General features: G+C 47.0%; 1 protein-coding gene across 4 annotated transcripts in view; it reads right to left on the reverse strand.

Annotated features, from left to right (window-relative positions):
* RNFT2 (ring finger protein, transmembrane 2) overlaps positions 1–24625 on the reverse strand; it is a 67901-nt gene that overhangs the window by 38288 nt on the left and 4988 nt on the right. For all 4 annotated transcript variants that reach the window (XM_019734103.3, XM_019734102.3, XM_019734101.3 and 1 more), the window contains 4 exons: positions 21426–21904; positions 19397–19473; positions 15767–15867; positions 12524–12677 (listed from right to left, as the gene is read on the reverse strand). In XM_019734103.3, the coding sequence (XP_019589662.3) occupies positions 12524–12677; positions 15767–15867; positions 19397–19473; positions 21426–21904 (811 nt within the window). The remainder of the gene's footprint in view (positions 1–12523; positions 12678–15766; positions 15868–19396; positions 19474–21425; positions 21905–24625) is intronic.

Here is a 24625-nt window from a genome sequence, read left to right on the forward strand (position 1 = left end):
TGTTACATCTTAAGTCAAAGGAGCTGGGTTTGGGTCTTGGCTCTGCCACCGACAAGCCTGGTGACCCCTGACAGACTGTTTAGCCTCCCTGAGCCTCAGTTTTATCTGTAAAGTGGGTTTAGGAAAACTTGGCCGTCCCCCCTCACCGGGTCACTATAAGGATTTTTTAAGAGGTGGGAGGCATCGGTGAATGAGACAGACATGTGTCCACCCCTCGGAATTTATGGTCCTGAGGAGGAGAAAATAACCCAGAGGATGGCAGAGCAGAGTGGTAGTAAGTGCTGGGACAGCGGGAGCCACAGGAAAGTAAATGAGGGAACTAACATTGCCTTAAGGGCACCAGGGGGAAGTGACATCTAAACTGAGACCAGGAGAACGACAGCATCAAAGGTTCAAAGGGGGCTAACAGATTCACAACGATCCAAAGGGTCCTTAGAGGCATTCTTTTTAAAAATCGAAAATAAATCTACACAGTTTCCACAATACAAAAATCTGGCTACGTATTAAGAAAACTCTAACTCTAATATAGTGCCTGCTATGACATGTGCAATCGAATCCTCACAACACACTTTGAGGTCGTGTGATGGGCATCCCCCAAATTCCCTCCGTTCCCATCACCCGGACTGTGAGTAGGATGAGATATCTCCCCTGGATGATGTTACACTATGAAAAGGATTTTACAGATGTAATTAAGGGTTCTAATCAGTTGACTCTGAGTTCATCAGAAGGGAGATTATGGGGGGGGCAATCTAATCACCTGTGCCCTTTAAAAGCAGAAGGGGAAGTCAGAGAGAGATGTGAAGCAGAACAGGGATCCCACACACTGTTTCTAGTTTGATGATGGAAGAGGCCACATAAAAAGGCCAGAGAATGGTCTCTGGGAGCTGAGTGTGAACCCCGGCCGACAGCCAGCATGTAAAGGGAGACCTTGGTCCTCCAGCCACACAGAACTGGATTCTGCCAACAGCCTGAATGAGCCTGGAAGTAGAATCTCCTCCAGAACCTCCAGATAGGAGCCCAGCCTGGCTAACCCTTTGACTTTGACCTTGTGAGACCCTATACAGAGAACAAGGGCAAGCCCACCTGGCTTCTGACCTACAGAACTGTGAACTAATCATAGGGTGTTCTTTAAGTTCTTTAAGCTAACTTGGTGGTAATTTGTTAGACAGCCACTGAAAACACATACAGGCAGGCACCGTTATTATCTCATTTTGTAGATGAGGAAATGAAAGCAAGCAGAGGTGAAGTAACTCGCAGGGTCACACAGCTGGTAAATGGCAAAGGGTTTCTCAAACAGAATTTGAACACAGGCTGTCTGACTTTTAACCATTACGCTGCTTTCTATAGGTATGTGTCTGGAACAATCTCCAACATAGATGGTTAAGTGAAAATAAAAGCAAAAATAGCAAAGTAGGAGCTGTGTGTAGAATATTGCTGTGTGAATATATATAAGTGAGTAGGAAGAACATATACATGAATTTGCTTGTATAATATAGTTGACCTTTGAACAATGTGGGGGTTAGGGTCACTGAACCCCCCACACAGTTGCAAATCTGAGTATAACTTTTGACCCCCCCCAAAAAAACTTAACTACTACTAGCCTACTATTGACCAGAAGCCTTACCGATAACATAGTTGATTAATGCATATTTTGTATGTTATATGTACTATATACTGTATTCTTGCAATAAAGTAAACAAGAGAAAAGAAAATATTAAGAAAATCATACGGAAAATACACAATATGTATCGAAAAAGAATCTATGTCTTAGTGGACCACACACAATTCAAACCTGTGTTGTTCAGGGTCAACTATATATGTATACAATGGCTATGAAAAGATGCAGACAGGATATTATCTCCTAGGCGAGGCAATGGGAGCCTGGGGGCAGGAAAGGCGAGGAGACTTTTCATCGTATAGTTTTTGGTGTTTTGACTTCTGAACCCTATGACTGTATAACCTATTTAAACAATGAAGTAGCCTCAATAAATAAGGTGATGATAAGAAGTTAGGAGATAGATCTGAATGGATGAAAGTACACTCTCAATGGAGCCCAGAACTGCAGGTGAATTGGTCCATGGGTATATTAGTCTGCTAGCGCTGCCCTAACAAAGTACCACAAACAGGGCGGCTTACCCAACAGAAAGTTATTGTCTTATAGCTCTGGAAGCTGGAAGTCTTGAGATCGAGGTGTCGACAGGGTTGGTTTCTTCGGAGGCCTCTCTCCCTGAAGATGGCCGTTCTCTCTTTGTTTCTTCCCCTCTGTGTGTATCTCTGTCCACATTTCCTCTTTTCATAAGGACGCCAGTCGTATTAGATTAGGGTCCACCTGAATGACTTCATTTGCACTTAACAACCTCTATATAGAATCTTTCTCCAAATACAGACCAGACACATTCTGAAGTTATAGGAGTTAGGACTTCAACATACGAATTTTGACAGGACACAATTCGGCCTATAACAATAGGAGAACTGACCCAGGACCATAAAGCAAACACTGAAATGAACGCAGGCTTTCTTAACCTCGGCACTACTGATATTTGGGACTGGATTACTCTTGGTTTCGGGGAGCTGTCCTGTGTGTGGTAGGATGTTTAGCAGCATCCCCGATTTTGACGCACTAAATACCACTATAGGAACCCCTCCCAATTGTGACAACCAAAAATGTCTCCAGAAGTTGCCAAATGTTCTAGCTGGGACCACAGCTTCGACCCCTTCTAGCCCTGCTGTGCAGGGAGTTGGGATAAGTGCAGCTGGCTCTTTGAGAAGTTCTGCCTTTATCCACAGAATGGTGTGCGCTGTAAGAACCACAGCTCAGACCTAGGAAACCCAGGCCTGCCCTGGTGTGGAGAGATGTCTGATCGGGAGTGCTGGAGTGCTGGCGGAGAGAGGGGAATGCTTATCTCTGGGAGGGAAGAAGACACAATCAACGGGAAACCACTATGAGAGCACAAGTGCTGGTTTCTGGGCCCAGAAAACAGGGATTTTAATGGCACAAAAAGCCTCATGAATCCTCTCGGCTCGCATGTCAGAGAAAAACCACCTTTCTTACTTCTCTCTGCCCTCCCCACACCATACCCTATACTTAGAGACAAACCACCGGGGCTGAGAGCTCAAGGAATCTTGCCCTACGTATTGAATCCTCTTGTCCAGGGCTTGGCTATGCAGGTTGAACTAGGAGTGCGTTATGATTTCGGGCGTGGGAAGGGCTTCTGCCCTCCGATTTTGATGGAAAAGACAGAAGGATGGTCAAATGCTGTGTTCTTTGGAGAAAACAGTTCGGCTAAGCCTTTCCTTGTTTTGGATACAGCCTGGCCTTCTGTCTTCAGATAACCATAACAAGATAACAATGGCCAGTTTAGAGATGAGGAAGCGGAGGGCTCCAAAGAGTGAGGTCCCTTTTCCAAGGTGACACAGGTTATAAGTTCAGGAGCCAGGATTTGAATCCAGTTTTGCTGACTCAAGTGGGGTGTCCTTTCTGTTCTTGTAGGGCTGGCTCCATTCACCAGTGACCCACCAGAAAGTTCTTAGAGAAGTGCCTGCTGTATGTTTCCCCATCTGAGAAATGGGCAGAATGGCAGCTGCCTGCTACCCACACTACTGCGAGGGTGAACCAACCCTGTCCTAAGAATGTTCTAGAATGGTGCTGTCCAATAGAACATTCCACAATGATGGAAATGTTCTATATCTGTGCTGCCCAACACGGTAGCCACGAGCCACGTGTGGCTATCAAGCATTTGAAACATGGCTAGTGTAACAGAAGAGCTGAATTTTAAATTTCACTAATTTACATTTTAATAGCCCCAAGTGGCTTGTGGCTACACTAGTGAACAGCGCAGCTTTAGAACCCTGGTCCACGAGTATTTCATTTTAACAAAGGAGCAATGTGGACAAATCCAATTTTTAATTATTACTGCCATTTATAGTAAGAGTCGGAATGCACATGTATGTTCTGGGGACAAGAGATTTGCTTTTTTTAACTAGGCTTGGGTTAGGTTAATTTAAAAACAAGTTTCATTCGCAGAGGATAACGTGAGGGGATGAAGGTTAGGATGGCAGCTTACTCATTTTTATATCCTTAGGGTCTCGGTCCCGACGAATGTCAGTGGGATTGGTGAGAGAAAGGAGACCAAGCAGGGCCCTACATGGAGGGGCAGCGGCAGGCCTGGTTTCAACCCCTTAATCAATAATTAACACGGGGCTCTTCTTTCAGCCCATAATGTCTATTGTGTGTTTTCAGGGAGTCAAGACAGACCTAGTGGTCCTTGTTCTCAGGAGTCCCCATTCTAGTAGTGGGACACAGACAATAAACACAAAACAATCTGATCATTTCAGATACTGGTACATGCTCAGAAAGAAAGAAAATGGCAGTGTGATGGTAATGCAGGTTAGACACGACCACTTTCCACAGGGAGGTGACAGGGTCTCAGAAGAAGTGTCATTGGCGTGAGACTTGGAATGACAGGAAGGGAACGTAGGGAAAACTTCCCCAGACAGAGGGAACAGTAAGTGCAAAGGGCCTGAGAAGCAAGGTGGTGGATGCACCGGGAGGACCGCAAGGCCACCAGCGGCGGGTCCAGAACGAGCAAGGGACAGAGTCACGGGTGATGAGGTCAGAGAAGTGGGTAGAAGCCAGATCAGGCAGCGCCAAGATGTATGCGTTATATAAGTTATCAGGATTTATAATGACAAGTGGCCGCGCTAGACACCGGCCAGCGTGATGGTTTGGGACTGAGGTGGAAGCTCAGGGGTCATGAGATCGTAAATCTCATCTCCATCTTGGCCGGCCCATGGGCCTGGCTCTCCTGGGCGGCCCAGGTGTGAGAGGATTCCCGACAGGCCTTTGGAGTCGGAAGGCATGTGGGAATTGGTGGCTCGCTCAGCCTCACACATCAGGGACCGTGGGGCCATCAAGCAAACCCAAATACCAGAAGCCCTTCCAGTATAATGATTATAACATTAAAAACCAACCCACCCTCTCAGTGGATGGCATGGAGGCGCAGGAAGCAGCATCTGTGCTGTGAGCCATTAGGACTCCCTGACAGATGTGCTCTTCTCCCCCTCACCCCCCAGCTGCAAATGAAGACCCGTCCTTTTCTTCTGCCCAGACAAGGATTGATGAGGATTCGGGAGAGCACTCAGACAGGCAAGGAAAGGCTGTGAACCTTTTCCAAGCCTGCAATTTATCTTGAGAAGACTATTCACATCCCTTTTTACAGGCTGGATTATGCTCTGACCTGGCACATTAATCTCGCCGAATAAAATAATAATCATCAGAAAAAGGGAGCTGGACAGTTGCCAGGGACACATTAATAACTGTCGCCCACACCTTGGCGGGGCAGCGAAGGGGTGCCGGGTTCCATCCCCGCCCCCTTGCCACCAGCAGTGCCCATTTGAAGGAGAAGGAAGTGAGGTAGCTATAGCCTGAACTTGGGGAAGTTTTATATGGATGGTGTATGGGGACCCTGTTCCTCACTCAACTCGGCAGATTTGACCAGATGAATCCAGGGAAGCTGGATGCGAGGGAGTGTGGTCTACTAACTCAGCGCAGGGCTTCTGGAGTTGGCCTGCTTGTGTTCACATCCTCACGCAGCCATTTACAAGCTGGGTGGCCTTGGGCCACTAACTTTTCACCGCATTTGGGATTAAAAACAGCACCCGCCAGGAATGTCAAATGGTGTAGCTGCCGTGGTAAGCAATTGGGTGGTTCCTCAAAAAGTACAACACAGAATGACCATACGACCCAGCAATTCCACCCTTAGGTATTTACCCAGAAAAACTCTGTTCAAACAGATACTATGTTTCCCCGAAAATGAGACCTAGCCGGACCATCAGCGCTAAAAAAAATGCATCTTTTGGAGCAAAAATGAATAGAAGACCCGGTATTATTTTACTATTATGTAAGACCGGGTCTTCTATTCATTTTTGCTCCAAAAGACGCATTTTTTTTAGTGCTGATGGTCCAGTGAGGTCTCATTTTCGGGGAAACATGGTACTTGTCCACGAACGGTCACAGCAGTAGCATTCACAACAGCCAAAACGTGGAAACCACCCACACGTCGATCAGGAGATGGATGGGTAAACAAATGGTGGTCTAGCCACATAATGGAATATTATTCAGCCACAGAGAGCGATGACACATGCTACAATGTGGATGAACCCTGAAAACATTATGCTAGGGAAGGAAGTCGGACACAAAAGATCACATAATGTATGACTCCACTTATATGAAACGTCCAGAATCGGTAAATCCATAGAGACAGAAAGCAGATGAGTGGTTCCCAGGAGTTGGGGGCAGGGGGAGTGACTGCTAATGGGTACAGGGTTTCCTTTTGGGGTGACGAAAATGTCTTGGAACTAGACAGAGGTGATGGTTACACAACACTGTCAATGTACTGGATACCACTGGTCAATTTGATTACTAGGGAAGTTTATGTGAATTTTACCCCAATAAAAACCCCCCACAAAACAGTAGCACTTGCCTTGTAAGACACAGGGCAGAAGGAAATGAGTTAGAGCAGTTCTGGCTCATACAAAGGGCTGACTCTACAGAAGCTGCTCTTATGCTTTCAGTGTTGTTACTATAAGGTTTGCCATCTTTGGCAAGTTATTTAACCCAGTCTCTGCTCTGCGGAAAGAGGCATCAATGTACCTACCCTCTCAGGACTGTTAAGATTAAGTAAGATGATGTCTTCAGGAGATTAAACTCCATGAGTACATGGATTTGTGTCTACTTGTTCACTTATGTATCTTCAGTGCCCAGGACAGTGCCTGGCATGCAGTTGGCGCTCAGCAAATATTTCTTGAGCAAATGGCATTGCTTAACACACTGCTGGGATCCTGGTAATTACTCAGTAATGTTTAGCCATATGTATGATTATTAGTTTGGCTGCCAGAACTCTTTGAGGCTCCCTACCTGGTCCTTTCTAGCACAGAGAAGTGAGTACTACTTTGCCTGTGGATTTGTGTCTTCATGACAGAGGCATTTGAACACCTACCAAATACAAGACGTATGAGCTAAGCTGAGAATGAAATCTAAGCTCTCACTGCTGCTACAAGAGGAGGTGGTGAGAGTTAGTATAACTGACTAGACTATCGACACATCCACTCACCCATCCATCCAAATATCCATCCATCCAAATATCCATCTATCCAAATATCCACCCATCCATCCAAAGATCCAAAGATCCATCCATCCATCCATCCATACAATCGCTTGCCGACCCATCTATTTACATACCCACCAACCTTCCCATCTAGCCACCCAATTCATCCATCTACCTATATATCCATTCACCTATCCCTCCTCCACCCCCCAAAATATGTACATACATACAGTGAACACTTCTGAGTACATATCAGCTACTGGTGGTCCATCAACAAACAAGCTAGATGCATTCATTTCCTGCTGCCACAGAAGTTAAAATCAAGCAGATAAGACAGACAACTAAACAAGCAATTACTGTCAGCGTGGTGAGTGCTGGAACAGGGGGAGTCCAGGGCGGTGTGAGTCCTCAGGAGGGCCACGAACTCTAACCGGAAGGGGCAGGCAAGGTTAAGAGGCTGTGATCTGCAGAAGCAGCAGGGGTTAGTTAAGCCACACGTGAGGGAAAGGGTCTCGAAGGCAGAAGGATCAGCAGGTGTTGAGGGTAGGAGACAGAGCAGCACACAGCCCACTCCAGACGCTGTGTGAGTTAGTTACTCAGTAGCTCAGTGCCTTGGTTCTCTCATCTGGAAAATGGGATAAGAACATCTACCATCTAGTCCAATTGGGACTAGTTAAAGCATATAAAGAAATAAAAGAAGTAGCGTCTGACTGAAAAGCAGAGTGAAGGGGTGGGCAGAAGAAAGGGAGTGGAATGAGTAAGTCCCACCAGGTAGGTAGGTGGGACCAGTGGTGAAGAGCAGTGGAGCCTCACCTGCCTCCTCTCCAGGCAATGACCAACCCTTCCCTCCATCCACACACATTAAGTCTTTTTATCTTTGCAGCATCTCAAACAGGGTTTTATTAACATCTCAGGAAGAAACATGTTCAGAGATGTTAAGTGACTCTCCCAGGGCCCCGTGGCTAGGAAGGGGCAGGGTGCATAATGGCCCAGGAGCTTCAGCATCTGGTCCATTCAGGGCCTGGCAGATGAGCTCCTCAAGTGGCCATGGCCTTGGGAGTTGGAAGACTTGTACTCTGATTCTGATTCCGTAACTGACCAGTTGGGTGTTTCATGAACAAATTATCTTCACCCTCTTTCAGCCTCAGTCTAATAAGCGAAATAATGGCCATCCAAAGGCACCAGGTCCTAATCCCTGGAACCTGTGAATGTGACGTTATCTGGAAGAAGAGTCTTTGAAGATATGCGTAAGTGAAGGCTCTTGGCGGGGAGAGTATACTGGATTATGCAGGTAGACCATAAATGCAGCACGTGTCCTTATAAAAGACAGGTGGGGGGAGATTCACACACAGAAGAGAAGGCGATGTGACCACAGAAGCAGAGGTTGGAATGACGGAGCCACAACCTAAGGGACATGAGCAGCCACCATGAGCTGGAGTAGGAAAAGACAGCTCCGCCCCTAATATCCAGAGGGAGTGCTGTCCTGCCGACACCTTAATTTCGGCCCAGTGACACTGATTTTGGACTTCTGGCCTCTAGAAGTGTGAGAACAAATCAGGCATGGGGGAAATTTGTTACAGTAGCCACAGGGAACGAATACTCAGCAGTTCATCTAGAAAGAGGGGATAATAAATTCTCTGTCACAGTGTCACAGTGGTGTTGCGAGCCTTACGTGAGTCAGGACATAGGAAAGCACCTAGCAAGAACCAGAACGTACCAGGTGATAAGTAGCCATTAAACTGCCTGCCTGATTCCCTTATCTTTCTCCCATACCCACTTTGAGGTGAAGCCCTGGGCTGGAGTAAGAGCCCTGTGACTCTGAGAAGCCACCTGCCCTCTCCACGTTCCATCTCCTCACCCCTCAATGACAGAAACAGTACCTACCTGAGAAAAGGAAGGGAGCTGTTATCACCTCAGCCCGGAAGAGGTGATGGAAGGGTGTACTTACTGGACCTTCACAGAAGGCTGTCTGCAGAAGGCTCCCCATGATGGGAACTGTGTGTTCAGACTTATGGTACTTCCCACACCCGTGAAAGGAGATGGTGGTAATAATAGTACCTACCGCGTGGGACGGTTGTGCGGATTCAATGAGTAAACGTGCGTAAAGCACCTGGAATAATGATGACCTGTGGTAACCCACAGGGAGGAAAGAAACCAGGTGTGGCCGCTAGAAGAGTAACCGTACCCCCAAAGGTGTGCACTTCTAATCCTCCAAAGCTGTGAACGTGTTAGCTTCCATGGCAAAAGGGACTTTGCAGAAGAGAGCAAGGATCTGGAGAATGGGGAGATTCCCCTGGATTCTCTGGGTGGGTTCAGTGTAATCCCAAGGGTCCTCCTAAGACAGACGTGGGTGAGAGTCAGAGGAGATGTGGCGATGAAAGCAGAGGTCAGGGAGAGAAAGGAGAGGGGGACCCAACCTGCTGTTGCCGACTCTGAGGATGGAGGCAGGAACCCTGCCGATGCCCAGAATTTACCCCAGCGAAACCCATTTTGGAATTCTGACCTCCAGAGCTGGAAGAATAAATTTATGTTGCTGTAAGCCACTAATGTGGTTTTAATATGGCAATTTGTTACAGCTGCCACAGGAGACTAAGACATCAGGGAAATAAATACCTCTGCCTCTCTCTCCTTCAGGCCTCCCATTGGCCAAACCTACTTGGAAGCCAGGGGCCACTCGAGCCTGTTGATATAGTTTACCCAGGTCAGCTTCTTGGACTGACAGCAGGTTGAGAAAGGTGGAGAGTGTATCTGGAGGGGCAGAAGGCAGACATCCAGCAAAATTATCATCCCCATTTTACAGGTAAGGGGACTGAGGCACAGAGAGGCTAAGTGACTTATCCAAAGTCACATAGCTAGTTGGAAGCACTAGTAGTCATGAATACACTTAGAAGTACTGCAAATCATTCACCGAGTGCTTACTATGTGCTGGACAAGGGGCAAAGCACTTTCTATTTCTCACCAGCAACAGTCCTTATGAGGTTCATGCTTAGGAGGAACAAGCTATTATCGTCCTGAGTTGACAGATGAGGACACCAAGAGTTCAGGTAGGTTTTGTTATCTGCCCAAATTCACACTGCTAGGAAGGGGTAGAGCTGGGACCCGAATATCAACATGTCCAATGCTGCAGGCCCCAGGGTCAAGTCCCCAGTGCCTACCTGGTACGTGGCATGAGCTCAAATGGTAATGGTTATTATGGTCTTGGGAGGGGCAAGTGGGGGGGCCTCTCAGGACTTTTTTAGACCGGTTTCCCCTCTTGCCCTTCTTCTCTGTGTCTCTCTCTCTTTTTTTTGTCTTGATGCTATTTTAGATTTCCTGGCACCGTGTCTGAGCACCAGAGCTGTGTCTTCATCTAAGTCAACTTCAACAGCCTAGGATTTTGGCTCCATCAGATAGATGACATGGTGGGGGGAGGAGTGACGGTGAGGCATAGGGGGGACCACACCAGACTCAGATTACCCTGGTGTGAAATACTAAGAAACACACAGATTGGTCTCTGCTCTCCTTCTACTTGGGTTCCTAACATGGAGCTCAAGAAGAGCTAGGAGAATCAGAAGAGCTAGGAGAATCTTTCGTTCTACCATGTAGTCCTTGATCCCAGGTCCTGACACAGAACTCCTAAGACCTTTGCAATTTCTTGAGTGATGGGGGCATCTGACACGAAACTCTTAAATGTCTTGGAATTTCCCAGAGTGTCTTTTGTTCAAATGAGGTGACCCCAGGTGGACTCCTGGGTGGGGGCTGGTCATCAGAAAGACCAAGCCATAAATAGAAGCTTGGGACTTTTCAGCCCCACCTTCCTTATTCCTGAAAGGGGAGAGGGGCTAGAATGGAGTTAATAGCTGATCATGCCCACATGATGAAGCCACCATAAAAATCCCAACTGGACGGGGTTCAGAGACCTTCTGGGCTGGTGAACACATCTCCATGCTGGGAGGATGGTGCACCCCAACTCCACGGGGACAGAAGCTCTTCTGCTCAGGACCCTTCTAGACCTTGCCCTATGTACCTCTTCAGCTGGCTGTTCATCTGTCTCCTTTATCACATCCTTTATTAATAATAATAGTTATATTATTGAATAAACATACAATAAATTATAGGAAGTACTATTATATGAAGATGGAGGAACTGACCTCCAGAACTGTAAGATAAATTTATGTTGCTTTACGCCACTAACATGAAGTATATAATAAAAACATATTTAATAAAAATTACATATTAAATAATTACATATTTAATGAATAATTGAAAAACAGTCATTAACAAAATGGTAAATGTAAGTAAGTGTTTTTCTGAGTTCTGTGAGCTGTTCTGGCAAATGACTGAACCATGGACAGGGGCATGGCCTGATTTATAACCGGTCAGTTAGAAGCACAGGCGACAACCTAGACTTGTGATTGGCATCTGAAGTGAGGAGGGGGCAGGATGGAGCCCTTAATCTGTGGGATCTGATGCTATCTCTAGGTAGATAGTGTCAGAACAGAGTTCAATTGTAGGACACCGAACTGGTGTCAGAGAATTGCTTGATGGATGGAAAACCCACATATCCGGTGTCAGAAGTATTGAGTGTGTGAGTAAAGAAGAAACACAGGAGTGTGTTTTTCCTATATACCTGGCCAGTGGGTTTGGTCAGTTGTCACGCAAGATGGACGGCCATTTCCAACGCGCTCTTCTAACAACCAATGCCTGGAACAAATTCTGAGCTTTCTGAAGTTGAAAAGATGACAGTTTTTGCAGCATGGAAAGCAGGAGTCTCCAGACATTGTTTTGTCCATCTGCCTCTGTCCAGATTCCCTGCTTTGCATCTTCTTGCAGGGGCACTGGCAACAATTATATCCTAAAGGTGATGCTTTATCCCAGCCTTACTCAGCCCTCTGAATTATAGTGGTTATCCCTGCCAAGACCTCTTCAACCCCACACCCACCTGCAGGCCTTTCCCACTGCAAAACAGCATTGCCATCACTCCCCTTCCTGTGTCCACAGCAGACATCACTAATCAATCACAGAGCTCTTTCCTTCTGAGGCTCGGTACCCTTTACAAAACATGCTCCAAAGCCACAAAGAGTCAAAACCTATAAGAGCCATTCTTCCCTGGGAGAAGCAGGACCCGGGGCATATCAACATGTTTTGTCCCTTCTCAGGTGAAATTTAGATGAAAGTTGCATCAGGGCAGTTTGAACAATGAAACAGGAAATACACTTGGAGTAGAGGTGTGGAAGGCAGGTGGTAACAACAAAGAACCATGCTCAGCTTCAAGGAAATGTAACAGGTGGGTGCTAGGATCTACTAGCTCAGGCTGTTCATTGATACGCTGACATTAGCTCTGCCCACATGCATCCTTTTCTCCTCCACATGGCACCCTGAATCCCCTGCATGATCTGCGTGATTGAGGTTGCTTGGTGGCTACGGGCAGCACCTACCTTGGACTTGACGGCCAGGATGATCTTGGGCAGGGCCACGATGAGGCACTTGAGGGCGATGGTGATGTACTTCAGCACAAAGTCTGCGATCCCTACAATCCACAGCAGGTCGAAGAAGTCTAGAGTCTCCAGGTTGGGCTTTAGAAATATGAGGCTGTGGGGAGGATTCAGAGTCAGGATGCTCACTTAGGATCACTTCTACTCACTCTGGGAGCCTTGTAAATACCACCAATAGAAAGATGTCTGTGTCCTGTTCCTAAAGCTGCTAACTTCCTGTGTGACCTCAGGTGGGTATCTTAACCTCTCTGAGCCTTAGTTCCCCTGAGAGTTAACAGATGAGACTGGCCTGGAGTATCATTAGTTAAGGTTCTCTCCAGTTTTATGGGTCCACAATAGTTTTCACAAGAGGAAACAGAAGGAAGAAAAGCAGTCACACTGTGGAGGGAGGGAGAGGAGAGAAGAGGAAAACCGATGTGCTACTGTGCTAAGCTCTTGACTCACTGTATCTCACTGTCCTGCACAATGAGCATTGCTTCTCCCCACTTTATAAGAGGCACTGATGCTTGGAGAGGTGAGGTTAAGTAGCCCAAGGTCACAGATAATGGGCATTTCGACAGACTTGAACTTGAATCCAGGCTTCTCCATTTATTGGACTCTGGGCAAATAATGTTTTCTCTATAAGCCTCAGTGTTTTCACTAATAAAATGGGAATCATTCCCTTCCTCATAGTGTCATTGGTGGGATTTGATGAGATGATTGACATCCCTGTATAAGACTACAGCCTCTGCCAGGTAGCCATGACAATGATAACAGCAACTCTATGAGGCAGGCACTATTATCTACTCCATTTTACAGATGAGGAAACTGAGGCACAGAAAGGTTAAAGTAACACGCACAAGGTCCTGCAAATATTAATCCTTACTCTCAGTCCTTACACGACAGCAGTGCTACTTGGAGTGGGTAAACTCATTTTACCCAACTGTAACCAGGTAAGTTAACCTCGCGCTTAACTTCTGTACTTACCTCACTGGAGACAGACACATGCTGTTCTCAAACTGGCACCTGTCCACGGACCATACTTTGAGTGGCATTGCTCACCACCTCTGAGGCAGATGGTGTTGTTTGTAATAATAAAAATAGTAGCTAAAGGCTCTTGGCTCTTTATATCACACTTGCCCTACTCTACACACTTTATGTTTTCCTTCATTTTGTGTTCCCAAAGATTCTATGAGGGAGGTGCTATGATTATCCCGTTTGGAGCTGGGGAAATAGAGGTGCTAAGAGGTGGTGTCGCCTGCCCACAGCATTATCAGCGAGAATGTGGAGCTAGGATTGGAACAAGCACCCACCCTGTGCTGCTCCCCTCACTTGTTTTCCCACTGGATTCGAGGCTCTGAGCAAAGGCCAGATTGAGTCCTATGGTATCTGTCCTCTCTAAAGCGGGGAACAGTGCACACAACCCAGAGTGGATGCTTTCTGGATGCTTCCAACATACTCTGCTGGGCTGGCGGAACACAGCGCAAACCAAGGCCTCCTTATTACAGGATCCTTGGAATGAACTGGTCTATTTTTTTACTTTTATTTTTCAAAACCTATTTCTATGCATAATAAATACCTTTATAAAGAGCTAGAGTAGGGCAAAATCAACGAAAACCATCGATTTGGGCAATGTCTCCTAATCCCTCAGCTCCTTACATCCTAGCCCTCTCTCTATAGAATTCTTCGCATCTCACTTTGAGTGGCCATTCATGTTATAATACGGGGAGAGGCTGGCAGCCCCCAGTTCCCTTCTCTGCCTCTGCTCTTGTCCTTGCCTGGGGGTATTACAGGCTGGCTGGCTGACTTCCACGCTCTGCTTCTCTATCGTGCTTCTGGGATTGCAATAAAATGAAGATCTGCCTTCCACTTCCCATTTTCTTTCAGAGACGCGAGGCGGTGTTAAATTCACCTATCTGGGTTGTAGTTTACTGTCTTAGCGTTTTTTCTGTTTTGTACTTAGTGTTTTTTTCTGGGCATTTGGAGGAGGGGCAGTGCAAAAGTGTTTTTCTGCCTAATGTACACTGTGAACTTCAATCAACTGATCTATTTTATTGTCAGTTTTGCTCCTTATTAGGTACCACCACCCACAGGAATAGTAATTCATCATAAAACAATAATATTAATTATGATATGATGAAGATATGTCAAATGTTTCGTGGTTTACCCTGTACTTTTCATGTATTATAACATTTGGCCTCCCTAATAATTAGCCTGTTCAGGTGGGTAAGGCAAGAATTAACTGGGTCCCAATTTCACAAATGAGGAAATGAGGGGGGCCTCTGAAGGGTTCCATTATTTGCCACAGGGCACAAAGCTGGTCAGTGGCAGGACTTAGACTCCCTGACGTTGGTCATCAGACTTCAAATCCTAGGAAGACTCCAGTTGGCTGTGAAGGGCTACTTACTGGGACTAAGACTTATTAGGAAGAGCTTTGGTAAGCCTCAGTTTCCTCACCTGTGAAATGGGGACAGCAACACCATGCTGGGTCACTGAGAGGACAAAATAAAATAATGGCTATTGCTAGCACAAACACACTCTCGAGTTGACATCCATTAGGAAGGGGGCTCAGCTCCATTGCTTTTCTCCCTAAAGCACTTTCTCTCTTTCTGTGTTGCCAGTTTGACGCAGCCCTGGTTTGATGGGGGCACAGAAGGCTGAGCCTGTCACTGTGATCATGGCCAGAGAATGACATGAGCTGGAAATTTATCCAAGGTTCTGGGAAACTCCACCTCCTAGAGCCTTCCCCAGGACCTTGATATTCTGGGCCAGACAACTAATGCAGTGTGTGAGGAGATGGGAGTTGATATCTTGGCACTAACTTCCCAATTGTCCTTACAGGGCGGCCACAGAAAGTGGAGAAACTGCTCATTTGTCACAGTGCATGTTTAAAACAGAGGTACATGATCTGAAAGCTTGGCTTGAGTTTCTACCCCATCCTAGAGGCCCTCACTGGCCAGCCCTCCCCGACCAGTCACTATGTGGCTACTAGAAGATGTAAAATGAAATACGTGGCTCGTATTATTATTTCTAGCAGGAGAGTTCTGCTCCAGGCATGTGTGTACAGAACAACGGGGTGGAACTTGAAAGTTACAATGTGATGTAACGCGGCTGCATTATTCTCAAGTGGAGGGGTTGTGTGTCCCAAGCCCAACAAAGCCCCCTCCCCAACCACTTTCCCACTGGGGGTCAGACTCCCCTGCTTACCTGTTGTACAGCTGCTGGGAACTGAATGTATAAAGTACATATAGGGTGTTCCCCGCCAGAAAGGCCAAGATCCATAAGATAACCAGCACCGACCTCTTCTCCTGGAGATAAAGCAAGAGATCTGTGAGGCTGCTACAATGTCAAAAGTGCACATAACAGAATATTCCAGAATGTTTTATGACATGTGGCAACTTTTTCTTTTCTCAAAGGTTTGGAGGGAGCAGGGCTAATGGTGAAAGGGGTGTTGGCATCTTTCTATTCCACTGGAACCCAAGGGTGGTTACAGAGAAGGTGACAGAAATGTGGAAACCCGCTTGGAGAACTACCTGGAAAGGCAGGCAAGCCACAGTCGTTAGCAGCACAGATTTTGGATCTGGAAGCCTGAGTTCAAATCCTTGGTCTGCTACCTGGGGACTGTCCAACGGTGGGCAAGTTACTTAAACTTTTTTTCATTTCCCTTTCCTCATCTGTAAAATGGGTATACCGTGTATCTCTCTGATAAAGCTGTGAGAATTAAGGTGCATGAAATGCTCAGAACATTGCCTGACACGTAGTAAATGTTAGTTCCCATTTACTATTAGGAACTGAAGCAGAGAGAAGTTAAGCAACTGTTGCTCAAGGGCACATGTTTTAAGCCTCAGTGCCCTCATTTAAAAATGGGGGTTTTGTTAAGCATGAAGTAAAATTCATGAATATAAACATTCGGTCTGGTGCAGGCTCACATTTTGTGCTTGCTAAATGGTGGGACCTAGTATTCAGACTTTACAACCCAGCAGACGATTCACATCTACACAAGCTAGAAACTTCTGCTCTCACTTTTTCTAGCATGGTCCTCCGGCCTACTGCTCTGGACCCGACCGTTCATTGTGGGTCGGGTCCAGAAGATCAAATCCAAACTTGTACACTTGGCCATCAAAACCCTTCACAACCCGGCCCCATTTCTCTTTCTCCAGCCTCGTTTCTGTTTAGTCCCCAGGAAGACAAGCTGGAAAACGTTCTTGGTTTGTTGTTTCCCAGCAGCTTCTCGGCCTGAGAACAATCCCAGGAAATTTCTGGAGGTGGCGCCGGGCAGGGCGCGTCCCCGCCTATGTGCCCTGGGAGACGTACACAGACCCTAGTGGAGCTGCTGATTTTCAAAAGCTTGTCTCTTCCTGGACCAGGGCGGCTGCATTGCTGGAATAGGATGAGGTCATAACTTTCCCAGTGTAACCTTCCCTGTGGTTTCGGTAAATGCTCCACTGTCTTCAGACATAGCTCAGTGCCCTACACACCCTTACGATGCGTATTTTCGCAGAGTAGACAAAATAAATGCATCTCCATCCAGCCATTATTCCAGGAGTGGTCAAGGTTAACGACCTGAGAAACCACCTCCAACCAACCAACTGCTCTTATCAATGTGATTAACCCACTCGGCAGTTCTTTTTACCCCAATAAATAATGGATTCCTGTTTAATCCACTGTAGACCCAAAGCAAAGGTGGAAGAGAAAGAGGGACTTAGCAATGCCCTCAGAAACCAGACCCTCGAGGACAAAGGGGGAGTTCCCTAGTAGTAAGTTGAGATTCCTAAACTTACTGAGGGTCATGCAGACTTTCTTTCACAGAAAATGAGTGCAGACAGGCAAAACATTACCCACGTCTTCACTTCATAAGGTTCAGGACCTGTAGAAACCTATCCACAGATACAGGAGTCCTAAAATTCAAGTCAAGGCACCATTTGGACGTTACTGCATTTGAGAGACAGCCGGCCCCCGAAGCCTCCCTTTAAGGTCTTAATCAACTTGCTGTTCTAATAGCAGAAGAAAGAGGTTTGCATGAAGAAGATGAGACTAAGGGTCAGGAAGAACCTTTGGCTCCATGTCCAACTCTGGACCTCAATGGGCGCGCGTGTCAGGTGGAGACTGAGTCGTCCTCCATACCTCATGCAGGCCCAGGTGCTTTTGAGAAAGCAGATGACGCTAAAGAAAGATCAGAGAGGATAGGATGGTGGCTGTTATGGGACCACATGTACAGCACAAAATACAGGCTTGTTAAAATAAGCTCAATTAAATGTTCCTACCGTGTTTCCCCGAAAATAAGACCTAGCCGGACAATCAGCTCTAATGTGTCTTTTGGAGCAAAAATTAATATAAGACCTGGTCTTATTTTAATATAAGGCTGTCTTATATTAAAATAAGACTGGGTATAATATAATATAATACAATATAATATAATACCGCTTTAATATAATACAATACCGGGTTTTATATTAATTTTTGCTCCAAAAGACACAGTAGAGCTGACGGTCCAGGTAGGTCTTATTTTCGGGGAAACACGGTACATGCCAGGCACTGTGCTAAATATCTTGTCTGCACTACCTCATTTAATCCTCTCTATGGGTGTATGAAGTTGGTGTCAATCGTTCCTTTTCTAGAGGTGGCACCTGAGGCTGGGCTCACCGAGGTAACCTGTCTAAGGGATGTAGGTGGGTGGACGAGCTGGGATTTGAACTTGGGGTGAGCACAGCCTGTGGGCTCAATGCCTAGGTTCATATCCTGATGCCACCATTTGCACCAGCTGTGTGACCTCAGGCAAGACACTCAGTGTCTCTGAGCTGCTGTTTCCTATTGGGAAAATGAGATAAGAATGACTCCGTCTCCCTCTCAGGTTGCTGAGACAAACGTGCAAGATGAACTGTGCAAATGGGCCCAGCGCTGTGCTGGGCATGGTTAGTGCTCTGCTAATATTAGAAGGCACCCAGCAGTTTCAGGGGGATGGCCTGAACCATGAGGGTAGGTTGGAAGTGAGCTAACTGGCTGAATGCCAGGAGGGTAAAGGGACTGGGCTGGGACCTGTGATGGAGACAGTGCTGGTGGAAGGGCCTGGGAGAGGACGGTATATCTGGGGATCTGCCCAGGGGTGGCAGACGTAAGAACGGCCACCCAAAGATGTCCCTGTCCTAAACACTGCAACCTGTGACTATGTTAGGTCACGTGGCAAAGGGAATTACTACTGCTCTCAACTGACTTTGAGATGGGGAGAGACTCATGGATTATCCAGGTGGACCCAATGTCATCCCAAGTGTCCCTAAAAGTGGAAGGGGGAGGCCAGTTTGCCCAGTGGTTAGAGCACAGTGCTTATAACACCAAGGTCGCCGGTTTGATTCTCACGTGGGCCAGTGAGCTGCGCCCTCCACGACTAGATTGAAAACAAGTCTCCACAACTAGATTGAAAACAATGACTTGACATGGGGCTGATGGGTCCTGGAAAAACACAATGTTCCCCAATAGTCCCTAATAAAAATTGGAAAAAAAAAAGGGGAAGAGGGAGGCAGAAGAGGAGAGTCAGAGGGAGATGTAACTCTGGAAGAATGGTTACAGAGATGCAACAGTATTGACTCAAAGAGAAGGCTAGGGCCAGAAGCCAAAGAATGTGGGCGACCTCTAGAACTGGGAAAAGGTGAGGAAACAGATTCTCCTCTAAACCCTCCAGAAGGAACGTGTTCTTGTTGACACCTTGAGCTTAGCCTAGAGAGACCCACTTCAGTCTTCTGTTAGACCCGTCTACAAGATAAAACATTGATGTTTTAAGCCACTAAGCTTGTGGTCATTTGTTACAGTAGCCATAGGAGACCAGTTGGCCGGGTGACTCACCTTCAGTGAGACCTGTTCTCGGAGCGTGGAGTTGGCGTAGGCAAAGGTGCTGGCCATCCCGATGCACACGGCAATGCCTGCAGGACATAGGAGGGCCCAGCTCCATCAGGTAGACTCCTCAGGTCCCCGCCCTGGCTTACCAGGGGCTGGGAGCAACATTAAAAAGGCACATCCCTGGTCCCCGTGGAGTTTACAGACTAACCATAGAGGAGAGAGAAAATTTCATTTCGGGGGATTTGGGCTGCCACGTAAATCATGGGAATCCCTGAACCACTCTGAGTATAGGCCTCTGAGGTAGGGATGGAACTGAGGCCATCGTGGGGTATTTTATAGAACTAGGTTAAAAGCATGGGCTGTGCAGTCTGGTAAGACCTGGGTTCAAATCCCGCCTCTGCCACCTCCTCTCTGTGTGAGCTTAGGCTAGTCACCGCACCTCTCTGAGCCCCATTTTCCTCATCTATAAAATGGACAGAATAATAACAGTTCTTATGCCATGGAAAGATAATGCTTATAAAGCATAATCTCTTAGCAGTTAGTAAATGGCACCTATTATTATTTCTGCTTTCAAAAAGAATTTGAGGTGTGTTTCTTGGCAATAAAAGCATGCATAGAAAAAGACCAGAAGATCCATAAAGAATGAAAGTTTAATGTCGGAGGGGGAAAACAGTCCTACTGGCAGGAAAACATGACCCTGGCAGAAGGGGGAACAGAACTGAATTTCATCCCACAATTCATCCCATTGGCCCTGTTTGCCGAGTTACAATCTTGGAATTCTCCCTGGCTAGGGGTTTTCAAATCCCACCTTTCGTAACCTGTGGGCAGACCTCTGCTTTCACATGATGTGCACAGCTCATCATGCTCGGAGTTCACCTTTACGTTTTTACTAGCACATGTACTCCAGTTATTTCTTCGGATCTACTTTGTCAAAGATGCATTTCTTCATTGGAAATGTGTAAGATAAAATCTAGTTAACCCCCTACCATCCTTTGTCCTATTTTCCTCTTTGATAAGAAAAACAAATAAACCTGCCAACTGAAAAAGAAAGTGACCATCCTTGAGAATAAAATGTTGAGTTTCCTGGAATTCAGGGTAAGGGGGAACACGCCGGCTTCCCTTTCTAGGAATAGAAAAGGAGGGGCTGCCATGGTAGCACCCCAACAAGGAAAGTGGGGAGATGTGAGTCAGCTAGAGCTCACCAGAAAGGGGCAAATAAGATAAGAAGGATGGCGTCGTCTCCTCTAGATATTGTCTTAGGGACGTCGTAGGCCATGAGATAATTCCTGCCATACTTCCTCCTATAGGACTAAAACGACAGCCTAAAACTCTGCAGGGCACAGCAACATCTTGATCTAATAACAGTAAGTAATAATCCTAACAGTGGCCCCGAGACTATTTATTGAACATTAAATGTATGTCAGGTTCTAGGCCAAGCACTTTATGAATTGTTATCTTACTTCCTAATAATACTAACAATAGGTAGTATTTATTGAGCACCTGCTCTGTGCCTGGTTCAATGGTAAGTACTTTGCATGTATTATAATGAATATAATGAAAACAATCGACACTTGCGTAGCACTGTCCTAAGTGCTTTACACATATTAGTTCATTTAACCTCACTGCAATCTCATGAAGTATGTCCTATTATAACCCTCATTTTATGGGTGACGGCCTGAGGCACAGAGAGGTTAAATAACGTACCCAGCATCACACAGCTAGGAAGGGGCTGAGCCTGGGTTCAGACCCAAGTCGTGGGAACTCTTAGTTATTACACTCCACTACACCAACCAACCAGCTGAGGAAACTTTTATCACCACCTGCCCTGGACAGATGAGGAAACCGAGGCTCAGAGAAGGTGGGTACTTGCCCAAGGTCACACAGCTAATCCACAGGAATTTGAACCCAGGTCTGACGCAGAATCCCATACTCTTGAGCACTTTGCACTATGAGGGCCTCTGCTGCCTTCCCCTGGCACTTGGGATGGAGAGCACCCCTATCTTGCAGTTGAAGCCCCCATGTCTCCCGGACTCACCGAGCTTATGCTGGAAGCACAGTTTAGCCAGGAGGATCAGGATGAAGGGCAGACCTTTCTGGAGCCAGCAGACCACAGCCTTCAGCTCGGACAGGGCAGGGGCGGGAGTGCCGGGCTGTTCGTCACTCCCCTCGTCTGAGTGCGCACGGTGGTCCCCGCCCACGTGCTGCAGCAGCGAACTTCCCCGGTGGCCGCTGTGGTGGAAGTGGTGGTGGGGCGGGCGGTGGTGGTAGGCGCCCCCCTCACCCCGGCCCCCGCCTTCCTCCCTGGACGCGGGCATCTGGATGAACACGTCTCCGCTGCCGGCCGAGGCCCCCAGCACCAAGCTGGATGGGAATGGGGGGGTGGGAAGGCTGCCTGTCGGGAGGCCGGAGAGGCTGGAGAAGAGTGCTGGCGGGGAGGCCGCTTCTGCCTTCAGACTCTCAAAGACGCCCCCTTCATCCACGCTCGCCTCGGAGCTGAGAGCTTGGCTGCGGTTTCTGGGCCAGAAGGGAAGAGAAAGCCCCACCACGTCAGCAGAGAGAAGGACAGTCATCCAGGGGAGGATGGGGGACAAATAACAGTGTCAGTATTATAAGCTGACTTGTTTCCCACCCCCCAAACTCCTAGGTTGAAGCTCTAACTCCCAGGACCTCAGAGTATAACTGTATTTGGAGTCAGGGTCTTTGCAGAGGTGACTAAGTTAAAATAAGGTTCTTAGGGCAGCCCTCATCCAATAGGACTGGTGTCGTTATAAGAAGAAATTGGGACACAGACAGACACAGAGACAGGACCATTTGAAGACACAGGGAGAGATGGCCATCTACAAGCCAAGGAGAAAGGCTGCAGAAGAAACCGACCCTGCGGACACTTTGATCTTGGACTTCCAGCCTCCAGAACTGAGAAAATACATTTCTGTTGTTTAAGCCCCCCAAGTCTGTGATACCTTGTCACTGCAGGCCTAGCAAACTCATACAAACGATAACAGCAACAGGGTAATAAACTTTATTGAAAATTTACTATGTACCAGTTTTCTAAGTGCTTTCCTTTAACTCATTAAACCCTCCTATGAATCCTGTGATGTACGAATAATACCGCCATGTGACTGATGAAGAAACAGACACCGAGAGAGAGCAACTTCTCCAGAGTTGCACAGCTGGTAAGGGATGGAGCTGGGGGTACACAGTCCCAGGCAGACTAACTCTAGAGCCCACTTTTTTGACTGCTGTACTTTAATGAAAAGGAAGCAGAGCTCTATGGCTCTAGAATAACCTCCAGAACCCAGGAAACCCCTGGCTCAGTAATGTTCAAGTTCAACGATTTCCCAGTCCCCAGAAAGGTCCAGCCTTGGTCACAGCTGGCATGTGGAGGGCAGCAGACAGTAATGGGAAGATTTAATAGAGAAGCCCACATTTGAACCCCAGTGCTATCTTTCCTAGGGGCCTGAACAACCCTGCATTGTGTTTTCTCTCCTGAAAAATGGGCCTCAACATCATTCGTGCATAGAATTCCTGTGGGATCAAATTCAGAATACCCTTTTCAATGGACCAGCGTTCAATAACTGGGAACTATTACCTCTAGTCCCTATGGAAAGAGCTCCAGGGCCGACTGCCTTTTCTAGTTCCAAGTGGGGACCTCTTGTACGGGAATCAGGCAAAGGATTCCGTGGCCTTTACCAGAAGGAGCAGAGAGCCCAGGGGTAACCCCTGCGATAAGCCCAGAACTAGGTGCACTTTCCCACAAACACCCTGCCCCAGAGTTCTGGATGCCCTCTCTCTTCTCTTGGACTTGTCCTGTCTTCAAATGGAATCAGAACGTGGAAACTCAGTCTACACAACAGATACAAGTGGAGCTGATTTGCTCTACGTGCATGTGTCGGGGGAGGAGCAAAGAGCCTCTCACCCTGCAACAGGGCCCCCAAGACACCTCCATAGAGCCCTAAGGCACTCCAAATATATCATGAGCTTACTGAAAGCCAGAGCTGAGTTCCACTCATCCTCTGGACCCCACAACCCAGGGCACACAGTAGGTGCTTAATAAAACGTATGCTGGCTCTCATCCAGGCACAAAGTGACAGCAGGAGGGGAACTATACATAGCTTTCACACTTGACCCTGTATGATTTATTCTCTATTCGGAGACCAGGGTGCATTTTAAGAAACATACATTCGATTATTTCACTAAAAGGGCTTCCCATTCTAAACTTCCTCCCACAGTTTCAGATAAACCCTATAGATAGGGAGTAATAGCATTCCCATTTTACAGATAGAGAAATTGAGGCTCAGAGAGACGAACCTGTCAGATACCCTGGATTATCTGGCCCCAAACTTAAAGAGGTGTGCCCCTCTCTAACTACCCAAGGGCTTCCTACTGTAGTGCCTTTGCACAGGCTGTCCCCTTCTCCAGATGTCACCTCTACCCTGTCCCAACTCGGTACCTATGCTCATCCCTCAGATTTCAACTAATATCTCTCTTGCTTGGTGGCACCTGTCCTACCCCCAGACAGTGACAGTCTCCTTGCTCCTAGTTCTCACTGCATGCTAACCTCACCTGCAGGGGATTGATCACGTGTCATCCTTTTATTGCTTACCTGTGACTCTCAGCCCTGGCTGCACATTAGAATCAGGAGAACTTTCGAAAAATATAGGTGACGGGGACCCAGTATCGAGCATGCGAATCAAAATCTTTGGGGGTGAGCTCTGGCATCGCTGTCTTTAGAGCCCCAGGTGATTCTAATATAGAGTCAGCACTGAGGACAGCAGTTTAGATTGGGCCCTATGCCATGAAGTCAAAGACCACGATTGTTTGCCCCCATTATATCTCTCCAACCCAGCACAATGCATGTGCCATACAGCACATGTTCAAGAAACATTGTTTGAAAGAATGAATGAATGAGCATGCTAAAGGCTGAGAAGGCCTGCAACTGAAAAAAGTAATTTTGTTTAAACCTAGTGTTTCCCAAACTTATTTCACCGTGGAATTCTTTTTTGCTGTGGAAAACCTATTAATGCTGTGAAACCCAGCAAGGGACATGCTGGTCTGGAAATATCTCTGGGTTGGTTACTCTGGCTTCACAAACTTGACCCATGGGGTAAGTTATCATAAATCTGGTGCAAGGAGGGAAGTTGAAGATGGCTACCCCTCTCTCCTACCACATGGCCCATCCCTGCTCCCTCTAAAATCCCAGGAAATGTGTGGTCCTACTCCCTTGGGTTTGGGATA

The sequence above is a fragment of the Rhinolophus sinicus genome, chromosome 9 (genome assembly GCF_057876585.1).
Source record: "Rhinolophus sinicus isolate RSI-liver-muscle chromosome 9, RSI-T2T, whole genome shotgun sequence".
NCBI lineage: Eukaryota > Metazoa > Chordata > Mammalia > Chiroptera > Rhinolophidae > Rhinolophus > Rhinolophus sinicus.